This window comes from Hermetia illucens, chromosome 3 (assembly GCF_905115235.1).
Source record: "Hermetia illucens chromosome 3, iHerIll2.2.curated.20191125, whole genome shotgun sequence".
In the NCBI taxonomy this organism is placed as follows: Eukaryota; Metazoa; Arthropoda; class Insecta; order Diptera; family Stratiomyidae; genus Hermetia; species Hermetia illucens.
The window spans coordinates 114,507,933-114,521,526 of NC_051851.1; the positions used below are offsets into that span (position 1 = coordinate 114,507,933).

The 13,594-nt window shown below is 39.9% G+C and overlaps 1 protein-coding gene across 3 annotated transcripts in view; it reads right to left on the bottom strand.

Annotated features, from left to right (window-relative positions):
* Positions 1-13,594, bottom strand: part of LOC119652812 (zinc transporter 2) — a 188,014-nt gene that overhangs the window by 99,243 nt on the left and 75,177 nt on the right. For 2 of the 3 annotated variants that reach the window (XM_038057136.1, XM_038057135.1), the window contains exon 2: positions 1,077-1,183. The exons of the other annotated variant lie outside the window; for it this stretch is intronic. Coding sequence is in view for 1 of the 2 variants with exons in the window: in XM_038057135.1 (XP_037913063.1) it covers positions 1,077-1,183 (107 nt within the window). In the remaining variant the exon portion in view is untranslated. The remainder of the gene's footprint in view (positions 1-1,076; positions 1,184-13,594) is intronic. 3 annotated transcript variants of the gene reach the window in all.

The window sequence follows — 13,594 nt, forward strand, 5'->3', positions numbered from 1 at the left end:
CAAGTTGGTTCGCTCAAACATTTGCGGCTTATAGAAGGAATTTTCCCCGCAAATTCGAAGCAACAGAAGTTAGCGCTTATTCCGAAGTTAATAAGCCTCTGGACGATTTTTCATCTTATGGGCCTACATGCCTAGTAAACTGCATCGACAAACTTTTCGAACGAGTCATTCAAAATAGATTTATTCACACAAAGGGGGAGTGGTATCCCAAATAGGCAGCTTGGATTCCGAAATTCAAAAATTTAGCAATGACATGAGAATAAAAGGAGAGTGCGGGAAAATCAAGCTTGAAAACATTTCCCCAAATCTATTACATCTCTATGTGCGTACTTGCAGTTAATTTTGAACGGGAAATCGCACTACGTTTAATTTTGGATTTAATAAAAGATTTTAATTACTGCTGGAAAAACGACATTTCCAGTGCCATGTTAGTAACAAATACTGGGGATATAGCATAAAGTGTAAAGATAATGTGTGAATTTGCCCACGGTTTCTGGGGCAATAATTTTCAATTGCTTTGAGTAATGGGTCTTGCCATTTCAAATGTTTTCCACCAGTAAAGACAATTCCCCGCATATAATTTATCCGTGAATATCCCACACCCATTAAGACAGTAGGTTATTGAGTATTTAGGTAAATTTAACTTAAGCTTTAAAGGAAGCCGGTCATGTCTACTTCTTGCGTATACCGAATAATATGCTGAATCTGTCTCATGATTAGCTGCAACCACATCGACGGATAGTTGTTGACGAATATATAGTTGCGAATGTATATTACTTTTGTAAATGAAAACAAACAAAGGTGGTGGAATGCTTTTAAAGTCCTTTTCATTGCTTGCGATTACCAAGCATGACAAAGGACCCTCAAAACTGAAAGAAACGGCTTCAAAAAGATTCACAATCGTAGTATACCATGAACTTTACGTAAATAAACTTTTCTATTTATTTCGCCCCTTTCTGCACGCCCGTTTGGCATCCTGTGTGTACAAGTACTTCGAGCATATCACCCACAACAGAAAAATAGAATATAACTACCTTATAGAACTATAATAAATCCATTTCCCAACTCATTCTTACGTTTTACTTCTGGCTGTCCATGCAGACAGTATAGTGTACTTGGGGACGCGCTTGCCGAAGACGCGCCTGCTGGAGCCGTAGTGGAACCATAATTGCTCTTGAGTTCTCTGAAAAGAGGACAAAGGAAAGAAAATCGTTATTACTTTTATCGTTATCAATATATTGTTAGAGGTGGTAACGACCGGAAGGGTGAGGAAGCCTGAGTTCACTTATGAAAGGCATTTATGAATAGCTAGACTAAGTCGAGAAGGAGTCACGTTTTGCGGTCATGAATCTCGTGGCAACGTCCTGGGTCTTTAAGCAAATGACAAAATTAAGCTCTAAGCTATTATACGTATAGTAGTGAAAGAAATTTCTACTCTGCTCATCCTCCGCGTTGCTTTAAAACAATGGTGGAGAACTGTGATCGATGCTACAGTGGCTTCGGCTAAAAAAGACACACAATCAGTTCATTTTAATTACTTTGCCCATAGATAAATTTCAGGAAGCCTCTACGTGAATACGCTCCTGGAAGGTTTCCTAAATTTGTTGCCGCTATGTTAGCTCTGTAAGCGCAGAACACTTTTGTTTTGTTTTGGGCACTCGAGGGAGTATAGATTTTTTTGCTGAATCATGTTTTTAAATTAGATCCGAATAGGACGACATTTCACGTAAAGGCTCTTCGCATAAATTTACTTCGCAAATTTAAGGAGCGAGAGTGTCTTTTTTGTTATACCAGTGACTGGACTGTAATACGAGCTACAAATATGTAGTCGTCCTTGCCCGTATGCATTTATATTTAATGTGCTGTGCTGGGTTATATACTAAAAGTAGCAAGTGACTGATATAAGCCAAACATTTGTATAAGAAAAACGTTACTTATTGGCTTGTGATGCAATTTATGAACTCACTAGAAGAGCCTACCTAGCGGTATCCCAACACGTACACATGTTCATTCCTTTCACTGAAAATATAGTTATATTTTATTGCATTCCAAGCATTCAGACAATCTTAAGAAATCACGATGATGATAGGAAGATAACATAGGCAAACATTCCAGTTTATCTTTTTCCAAACGGCTTTTGTTCAAGTGGATATCTATGTATACGCACGTCCAAATAAGCAGGGCAAATATTAAGAGAGAAGCTATGATTGACACGGTTTTAAAAACAACATTTCCTCCGTAGAAGCTTTAGCAATAAATTGTACCTACATTTGTCTACATATACATATATCACTCCCGTTGAATAACAGATATCGACTTTCAGTACACAATGTTTAATATAAAAGAATAAGCAGAAGGAAGTTGGTAAAAATCCCAGATGATAACAAAGTAGCAATAAATAGTTGAAATTTATCTAAGAAGATATCTGAAAAATGAAACAATTAATGCGAGAAAATAATGGTTTATCTAAATAGGAGACGAAGCAGGTGAATCGTCAAATTGAAATTTCATGTAAAGTAGCGACGACTAATATAAGTCTATAAGCAACAAACTCAGAAATACTCAGTAGATATGTTCGTTCATTGAAAAACTCGCTCGTAAGAGAAGTAAAGCAGATGTGCGGGGGTATCTGTAAGCGAGTGAATTCCCGAATTCAGTTGCCAGGGGACTAAAACTGCTCTAAAAATAAATAACGAAAAGGTAGAGACAGAAGTGGATGTACTCACAGGTGATTCCCTTGAGTTGACAGATAGCATAAGACTTTTTTAACATGCTTCCCTTATTAACCGAATGTAAAGAAACTAACGGAGTAGTATTCACACGGTAAGGGTAACTAATGTTAAAAGGATTCAGTTTTGAATTTGTCGTTTAAACGGTGCAAAGTTTAATTCACTCAAAATGTTTCACCTTTACAGATCCTGGAATAGTATCTCAAGTCAACGAAGTGATCGGAAATGATGAGGAATGGGACTTCCAGATCTAGTTAAATGTGGGATTATTTGACCTGGAAAGCCGTGATAATAATAATCGTTGGCGCAACAATCCATATTGGATCAGAGCCTTGAAGTGTGTTAGAGCACTTCATTCAAGACCGTAACAGTACACTGTAGGAGGCAATGTGGTCAGCATTGCGCTCGCCCGAGATTATTACCCTGATCTAACTCAGGTACTCATTTACAGCTGAGTCGACTGGTATCCGGCCATATTCCTCATCACTACCTTAGATGAGTATTCCATAACAGTGTGGTTATTTCGACGTAATCGTTGAGACCGGAGCCTTTGACTTTCAGAAAGCACTGTTCACAAAAGTCTCGATCCTTCGAATCCGTCCTCCAATTCCAGAATTCGGTCAATGATGTGCTGCCCTCGTCTATTGATTTGGCCCAGCGTTTCGTTGGTTCTGCCATTGGTCTTCGTGATAAGAAGGTGGAGTCCTCTCTAGCCTCCCTTCCACATTGGGGCCATATTTACTCTAACAGCTTATTTATGATTCGAAACTAGCCCTTTTTCGAGGTGCTGTAACTTTAAGAGAAATGGAAAGGAGGAATATTTTTTTCCTTCTATATATCCTCTTTACGCTCTTATTGTCCGGCGATATGGTTGGCAAACCCAACTTTACCATGATAACATCAAAATACCCCCATTAGACGGAGGGAATTTGAGAGAGGCGACATCCTGTATCCCAGCAGAAATAGGGTTCAAAATTAAACCGTTTAAAGGGATCTCTCGTTTAAAGGGATCATGGCTGCCGCTGTCCTTTAACGAGGTTAGAAAAAGAAAACCTTTCTCCACATTCCGTCCTCCACGCCGGTTTAACCTTGAAAATTCAACTTGGTTATGCTGATGTAAAAGGAACCCCACTTTGAATGGCCATAACTTTGTAAGGGCGATGGGCACATTCAGTTCCTTTTTCTCCTTTCCACCCCCTCCGGGGATGAGGTTGAAATTCTACCTTTATGAAAATTATATTTCAGTGGTCGGCTGAAAAATATTGCCGAACGAAGCACAATATGCCCATACACAACACATCGCGTTGCGCAAACGTCTCCGTTGCGCAAAAGATTTCAAACATGCTGGAAATCCGTCAAACATTTGGGCAACGCGTCAAACGCGCCCATACATTAGTAAATTATTGCGCAACGGCCTGCGTTGCGCAATTTGTTTGATAGTGAATGGGCCCTATAATAATAATCGTTGGCACCACAATCCATATTGGATCAGGGCCTACGAAGTGTGTTAGAGCACTTGATTCAAGACCGTAGCGTACAATACAGTACACTGTAGAAGGCAATATGGTCAGCACAGCGCTCGCCCGAGATTATTCCCTTGATTTGACTCAGCTACTCATTCACAGCTGAGTCGACTGATATCCGACGGCAAGCGACCATACAAATCCCACTGCCCCCAGGGAGATTTGGACCGCGGCCTTCCGTACGACAGCCTTATGCTCTAACCACTGAGCTATCCGGACGCAATGGATTTACACACAATGGATTTATTGAAGATAATGTTACCTGGCTGATTGAATTCGAAACGAGGTTATTCTCACTGGCCACCACGCTGATTTGACTTCATCTGACTTTTTTAATGGCGATACTTAAAAAGCGAGGTTTATTCCAACGGACCAGCGTCTCTTGAAACAATAGCGACATACGCTATGAAATTGCCGGAATTGAACCAGAAAAATACAAAAAGTGACATAGAAAAAGGGGTCGAGCTTTGCGTGGTTACAGGCGGTGGACATTTACTAGATATAATTTTCAAAAAATGATTAAATAAATTGTAAAGACCCATACTTAAACAAACGAAAAATAAGTCGCGATACCAGAAGCTGGGCGCTTCCAGTAAAAGGTTTTGTGTTAATCTTGTGTGAGAAACTCGCTATGTAAGGTTTTCATTCGTACATAGCAAAAAATTAAAAATATTCTTCCATTAATTGCTAAAAGCTAGATATACATATCAAAGATATCCATATTGTGCTAATCCTAAATAAACAAACGTTGCCCATCCTAATTGATCTAACGCATCTTCACGCATTTTCGCTTTATTCCGCGCACGAAAGCATACGTATATAAACCTCAAGTAAATACCACTGGTACTAACTAACATATGTCTATCCTATTGGATGCAAACTTTGCACACATGCCTATCTCGAGTAATTCATACTGATAACTAAACAAAGCAAAAAACGGAAAACTAGAATACCCCCCCCCCCCCCTTCCCCTTATATACGGCCAATTTATATCATGATGACATCATCATACACGTCTTTGAGTGCAATAAATTCACGTCAAATGCGAAACTTTGCCCTCTATAACTTTGAATGAAGTGCTCTAACACACTTTAAGGCCTTGATCCAATATGGATTGTTGCGCCAACGATTATTATTATTATTATTAGTATGAACTTAAGGGTGGTTTTCGGATCAATTTCTAAAATATAGTAATATACTATTATTAACTTTTTTCAGCAGATATCGGAGTGGGATGTTTTTTTAAGTCCTAGTTTTCGGTTGGATAGGTTCTGACAACGAGACCTGTTTCACTTTTGTTGCACACATTTTGAGCCCTCACCCAGTTCAGAAATAAGAGCAGTTTCGAAAAAAAATGTATACCCCCTTTCTCTATGTAGGGAGTCCGCCTTCAAACTCAACACAAAATGGCGCCATTTGCTTTATGTGAAGGGTTGCATAGACCACATCTACTCACAAAATTTGGTGACAATTGGTTCAGCCGTTGCCGTGTAAATCGGGTGTAACACACAGATACACACACACAAAACCAAACAACAAAATATTTTGCCTTTTCAGTTTATTTAAAGATAAACTTCGGGTAATACACACATTTAAGTGTCCAGACGACTCAAGTGGATAGAGCGCTGGGCTATCGCAGCGAAAGGTCGCGGTTCGAACCTCAGCGGTGTCGGAGGGATTTGTTGTCGTGACTGAATTTCGGACACCAGTCGACTCAGCGAGCGCAATGCTGACCACATTGCCTCCTACTGTGTACTGTAGTGTACGGTATTGAATGGAGTGCTCTAACACACCTCGAGGCCCTGATCCAATATGGATTGCTTCGTCAACGATTACTCTTATTAACACACACAAAAGCACCCTGTAAATCACACCACACTGAAAGTACATACTTCCCATCCCACTTGCAGGCCAGGATAAAAATGAAGATTGAAATAACTATGCAAAGTCTTCTGATAAATGTTCTGACAACCGGATATTAATTAATTAGATGATGTTTTCCTAGCGTCTAATAGCAAAAATTATCTCGAGCAACTTGTCCTAAAATGGAATTATCGCCTCATGCAACACGGTCTCAGATTGAATATGAATAAAACTGAATTTTTGACTACAGATCCACATGAAACAGGCACAATCACTGCCAGCAGTAGTGACCTGCTAAGAACTTAGCGACTTAAATACCTTGGGTCAATGCTATCAGCCAATGAAAAACTGCGTTATGAAATTGCTTCACGCATTAACGCAAACTGGATGAATTGGCGTTCCACAACTGGTGTTCTTTGCGATCGACATATCAGCGTACGTCTCAAATCTAAAATTTATCGTAATGTCGTCCGTCCTGTCGCTCCCTATGATTCTGAGTGTTGGCCGACTATAAAAGACAATGAACCGCGTCTTGCGGTAATGGAGACGAAGATGGTGCGTTGAACTAGTGGCGTAACACGTTTTCATCACATCCGAAATGAGGATATCCGCGATCGATATTGGGTTGCACCGATCGTGGAAAAACTGCGAGAGAGGCATTTTCAATGGTATGGTCACGTAATTCGCGCCAACGAAAATTTACTTGCCTAGATTTATCTGAACATCAAAGTCGATGGTAAGCGACCAAAAGACCGACCACAACGATGTGTAGTGACATCATTCCAAACGATAGATTTAATTCACTAGTAATACGAAACCTTACCCGACCTCACACAAATAACTTACCCGACCTCACACAAATATTCAAGTTACGTAAACAATAGCAACAATAACAATCAGTCATTAACTGACCTATATTTCCTCATAAGTCACTAGAGTTCACTTTGTATCTACCGCCGAACAAAACATATGAAATAAGACCCACTTGAGTCACAACATACCATGCATACATTACCCATCTACATAGCTACATGACTATGCATAAGAAATGCATACAGGCATATGACCAGCATGACCCATATGTTTATAGATTGGTAAATTGAAAGAAAGAGAAAGTTATGACGTCACAATCATATATTGTTATGTACAGACCCAATTGGTCAAGAAAATTGCAAGTAAGTAATTAAAGGAATTTGATTGGTTAGTGCATAGAAAATAAGGAATTAACATATGTTAGAATGTAAGTAAGAATCGTATAAAAGAACTGGAGCCCCGAGGCTCGACACACTTGATTAGTTGCTTTTCATAAGGATAGATAATTGCTATACAGCGATATCTTTCCTGAGCAATTCCAGTGTCATTTAGACCAACGGCAGACTGCTGCTGATTGTAGCTTCCGCAGATTGTTGCGGAGATAGGAATCCAAAAAAAAGGTTTTTATTTTTAATAAAGTTATAATTCTAAAGTAACTTATGTAGCTCTTCTTATTTCACTAATTATAAATTCACGATGTCGACCTCTCATCTCTACAGATGGTTTGATGGGGATTTGAAAGATCAGACATTTGATGGAGCCAAACGACCAGCCGATCCCGCTTGTGAGCGGGACAAAACCTGAACAAAAGGAGAGGATATTGATTAATTGACTGGTGGAATAATTTTAGAAGTTTGAATTATCAGTGTAGCTACTGTGGTAATACGACCGTTAAACAACTTCAACTCATCACTTCCTATTATCAGGTAGGTCCAAACGTCACATCTATTGTACAAAGTTCATTTCGTTTTCGGCTCTAGTTCACTTGGCAAATTTTAAATCAGAATGGTAACAAATATTTTATTTTATAGTCTTAGCTCCTGATGCAAATGTAAATTTAAATTAATCATTTTTTTCAAACGAAAGGTTTTAACTTCCGAAGCAATTGGTGTGGTTTGATTTTTGGATTGGTGAATCTGAAAAACTCTCTAAAAATAATAGAACTGAACTTACTGATCTGCTGGCAAACAATCCACACAAACGAGGTGTGCAATATCAATATCTTTCACAATTAAAGCTGCATCTGATTCTGAAAAGTGTCTCTGCAACAAACAAGCAGGCTGCCGAATCAACAACCAGAAAGACATCAGACTGCTACCGTTTAGATCTACCCCGTTAATGCTGTCAGCAAAATAGTTAACTTAAATTCGCACCTAATATACACGCTCGCAATGTATAAATCCACTTTATAGACAATATCTTAATGTATACATTGCTTCAGTATGATAACGTGTAGTTTACGTAAACGATTTGAAGAGAGAATTAATCCCAAGCTATAATGGGAAAGTTGTGTACAAGTTTATATGCATTTAAGATACCCGTATATAAATTAACCTCAGGTAACTACTTTTATCAATAGAAAACGACGTATTGCTTCACCACTACTGCTACACCACATATTATAGTGGCCATCCAGTAAACAATGTGCTCGAAGTAGGTTTCTTAGTCAGCCAAAAAATTAAAACTGCTGTTATCGGCTTTGAAAACATAAGCGAGGCAAGTTTAGAAATATAAGCCTCATTAACGTTCATGCCCCTACAGAGGAGACTGCAGAGTCGGAAAAGGATACCTTCTACGAGGCAGTAGAACGAACCCTCGAAGCCTGCCCCAGATATGACATTAAAATCATATTTGGGGATTTTAACAGCCAAATAGGGAAGGAGCCCGTATTCAGGCGATACGTTGGCTCCCATAGCTTACACAGCGGATTACTCAATTAGCAGGGTCACACGAAATGGTTGTTGAAAAGTACCTGGTTTGCGCGGAAAGCGGTCCACAAACATACATGGGCCTCTCCAGACGGGACCACTTTCAACCAAATTGACGACGTGTTGATCGAACGCCGCCACCTCTCAGCCTTGATGAATGTCAGAACATATAGGGGGGCCAATATAATTTCGGATCACTATCTCGTTGGCATGGTACTCCGAGCTCGAATAACAATACCACCTAGAATCCCCTCTGACAATCAGGTGAGAGTTAACGCTGAAGCCATCCACAACACAGTCCTCCGCGACACATATAAGAGGGAAATGGATGCCGCAATAACCACAGTCAACAGAGGACCTGGAGATGAAGCATCAACAAATGATTTTCACAATCACCTGAAGAACGTTATTATGGATACGGGCACAAACATACTTCGCTCCAGCCGCAAAAGGAGTCGGAATGGCTGGTTTGACGATGAATGTAAGCTAGCTATGCAACGGGAGAATGCTCCATACCGAGTAATGTTGCATTCTCAAAGAACGCGGGCACGCGCTGAGACTTATCCCGAACTCCGTGAGCGGAGAAGCGACTTCACAGACGGAAAAAGGGGAGAACCAAGAAGTCTGTGAACTAGAAAAGTACAGGGAGCAACCGCACCAGGCGTGGAAGTTTTACCAACAAGTCAGCAGGATGAAGCCTTATACACCTCGATGCTCATCCTGCCGAGACAAAGAGGGAAATTTGATTTCCGACCGAATGGGCATACTGGTGCGATGGGTTGAGTACTTTGATGAGTCACTGAACAACCAGAACATCGGCGAGTTGGAGGTCCCGCCAACTGAAGACGACGGACAAATACTGCCACCACTCTATGAACGATACCATGACCGTCCGGTTGTGGATAAAATCCGGCTCAATAGGTTACGGTGGGCGGGTCACTTAATCCGTATGGATGAGGATGATCCCACCCGGAAAGTCTATAAGGGCAATATCTATGGTAGAAAAAGAAGACGAGGCAGACCCTACCTAAGATGGAGCGATGGCGTAGGCCAGGACACGGGACAGCTTTTAGGGATATCGAATTGGTGGACCTCGGCGCAAAACCGGGATTCTGGAGTTCCTTATTAAGGCAGGCCTAGACCGGATACCGTTGATAATGATGATATGTAAATGATTAAAAACTTAAAAGGAAATGTTTTCCTGCGACCCCTATTCATATCAGCTCACTTCCTTGTGGTATTAACAAACTGATACATTCTGATGATGTTATCCACGTTTTAGAAAGCATTAAATCTTCCCAATATGTAAAATTTTCACCTTTTGTAACTTGTTTAATAAAAGTTGGATTTCCTCCAAACGCAAAGTTGTGTTATACCTCATACGACTGTCTTGTACTTCTAGCATGAACTTCAAAGAGGTTTCCGACAAAATTTTCAAAATATTCCAATATACTATTCTTAACTTTACTTGTCCAGATATCGGAGCGGGGTGTATTTTGAGGCCTAGATTTCATTTAGATACACCACAGTGTTTTTTCCAGATTTTTCGGTTGGATAGGTTCTGAGAACGAGATTTGTTACACTTTTTGGTGGTCATATTTTGAGCCCTCACTCTCTTACGTTTCACGCGATATTAAATATGGGACCAGTTTCAAAAACTGTTAATCAAGCCCGTTAATTGAATACTTCACATGGTTATATTCTATAAAAAAATGTTGTACCCCCCTTTCGCATGAATGTGGAGCCCCTCTTAAACTCAGCACAAAATGGTGCCCCTTATAATATGTAAAGTGATTCGCAGACCACATGCTCTCACTAAAGTCACCAATAGCCAACTGAAAAATCTGAAAAAAATCACAGCGATGCATCTATACGAAATCTAGGCTTGAAAATACATCACGTTCCGACTTCTATTTTAGGTATACTTTCGTGCACAGAGTAAAGTTGAAGTGCCTGAAGATGGGTTAGAGCAATTTTGCGAACAATATTTATTTCTTTAATTCGTATGTACATATGCAAACTTTATTTGGCAATATATGACGGAATATCTCGCACTCCTATATGTATGTATGAATGGAGGAAGGTTCGTAGATAGTTGCTCACTCGGGATGAACCCAAAACCTTTATACCTGAAGGCCGAGCTTCCCGTTTTCCGACTTGTTGAAGTTCTGGCAATAGTATTGAAACAAGTAAACAAGTAAAAGGTTTTGTGTTTCCCTATGAACAGAACGATAAGTGCATGCCAGTTTCGCGCGTACATAGTTAAATGTGCGCTGTGCGCTATGTTTTAAAGATCCATTCACTCAAAAAAATTGGTCCGAAAACCTACAAAGATACAAACAAGTCGGGAAACCAGAAACTGGACGCTTCAGATACGAAAGGCTTTGTGTATTTTTTATATAAAGACATTTGAGTGTGCATTTGTCCCATTAGTAGGTAGAGGTAATATATGTATATGTTATGTGAGAGTATCCACTTTCGGGTGAAATGACATTCAATTTGAAAAGAAGCGACAACTTTGACGTATTATAACCTTGTAAGTAATGGTGCAATTTCCACCAAACTTGGTAGGATCATGCTAAATGTTATAGACTACACCACTCGTCGTGCTGAAATATACTTAATAGTAATATACTATTATTAACCTTATTTGAACAGATATCAATATGCAAGGTGTTTCAGAGCTCAGGTACAATATAGTGGAAGCCTCCTGATTTTTTTCAGATTTTTCGGCTGGGTAGTTTCTGAGAATTGGTCCCTTAAAAAAATGGCCACTTTCGACCCTTGCACTCCCCACCTTTCCAAGAAATGTAGAACTAAAACCGGCTTCGAAAAGAACTGATGGCGACCTTTGATTTGATATCCACCACGACTACATGAAAAAGAAGACGAGGCAGACCCTGCCTAAGATGGAGCGATGGCGTAGGTCAGGTTGCCAGACAGCTTTTAGGGATATCGAATTGGTGGACCTCGGCGTAAAACCGGGATGTCTGGAGTTCCTTATTAAGGCAGGCCTAGACGGGATACCGGTTGTTGCGCCGTTGATGATGATGATGACTAAATTTGGTGAAATAAAATTTACACGCACCTTTTGCATGTATGGGGACCTCCCTGTAAATTCGACGTAAAAGGATGCATGCGTGAGCGGTCACAGTTCCCACCTTTCCACCAAATTTGGTGTCAATTGCTGTAACAGTCTCCGAGAAAAATGCGTGTGATGGACAGATAGACAGTAAACCGATTTGAATAAGGTTTTGTTTTACACAAAACAACAACAAAAAAATTCTTGAAAGTTGGCATGCGCCTACGCGATACTGTCCTCCTATACCCGCGCAGTGGTGGTCCTGGACAAACTTGAGGGGGGCCTTTTTGAGGCTTAGATTCCATATAAGTGTTTTACACCTTAAGCCTTAAAAAGGGCTAAAGGCGAGTAGATTCTTCATAAATGGGACTTTAATATTTCGCGCGAATGCCAATAATTCTCAATGATTATGACGTCAGCAACTCATTTCTTTGGCTTTAAATGCAGTAAATTCGCACGAAAGTGAAAGTGGCTTAGCATGCTTTGCGAGATATGTTAATGTCCTCAATGCTGGTGCCAAATTTGGTATTCCTAGGATGAATTTAAGGGGGGTTTTCCAGTAAATTTCAAAAAAGTTGGTAATATACTATTAGTAAGTTTATTTTAGTAGATATCGAAATGGGACATATTTTGAGGCCCAGATTTTTTTCGGATTTTTTGGTTGGGTAGTTCCCGAAAATGAATCTTGTCTCATTCAATAGTTTCCATGTGTCCACTAAATTTAGTTCCGATCGCTTTAGCCGTTTTAGAGAAAAGTGCATGTGACACAAACAGGCAGACAACAATTTTAATAAGGTTTTGTTTTACGCGAAACCTTAAAAAGTTGAACACTATTTAAATATATCAAGAAAACTGGATTATTACCCAAATTATTAAAATCTATTCCAACCACTTTAAAATATCGAGTAGATAACGCAAAATTTCCTTTCGTTTCAATGTTCACACTGAGGGCGCTGACAGCGAAACATGTACTTTGTAAGAGGGTCAAATTTCAACAATCCCTAAACAGATTTAGGATTATGGATCTGCTTGGTCTCCCACGGGGTCGTGGGCACTGACCAAATGCCTCTGGACTTGGAGTAGGAGGCAAGCCAAGTCTGACTGGTCATTGCACTCTTTTTATCTGCATTAATGAACTGAGCATTGAATGCCATGATCGATTTGTACGTATGTATGGCGTTCTTCCTGTTGACCGTAACGTCGTTCTGGAAGTTGTTCAGGGATTGTTTAGAGGTAAATGGCAACCATTTATAAATCTAACATGAATTGAAAATTTATAGCTACTCTGCCAAGCAAATATGCGTAGATTCAGAAATCCCTATCTGGAATTGTATTATCAGATCAGCGCCAGCCTAAAGCAATAATATTCGTAGTCTAGCTTGGTAGAATCGCAGTATTTAGAGGATGAATCCTGCACCCAGTTTGATTAATCTTGACAGATAAGCGAACGCCACATACTACACATGTAGGCCTAGCCAGTCTAACAGACCATCGCAACTTAGCATCGGCACTGACGTCTGTCCTGCCAATCAAACTTGACCACGAGAAGAATAGAGCGCCATTTAGTAATCTGGCGGAATGTGGAAATTTTTTACAGCATTTTTCAAAACAGTATTCGCGATATCGATCGAATTACCATAAATCAAACTGGATTTC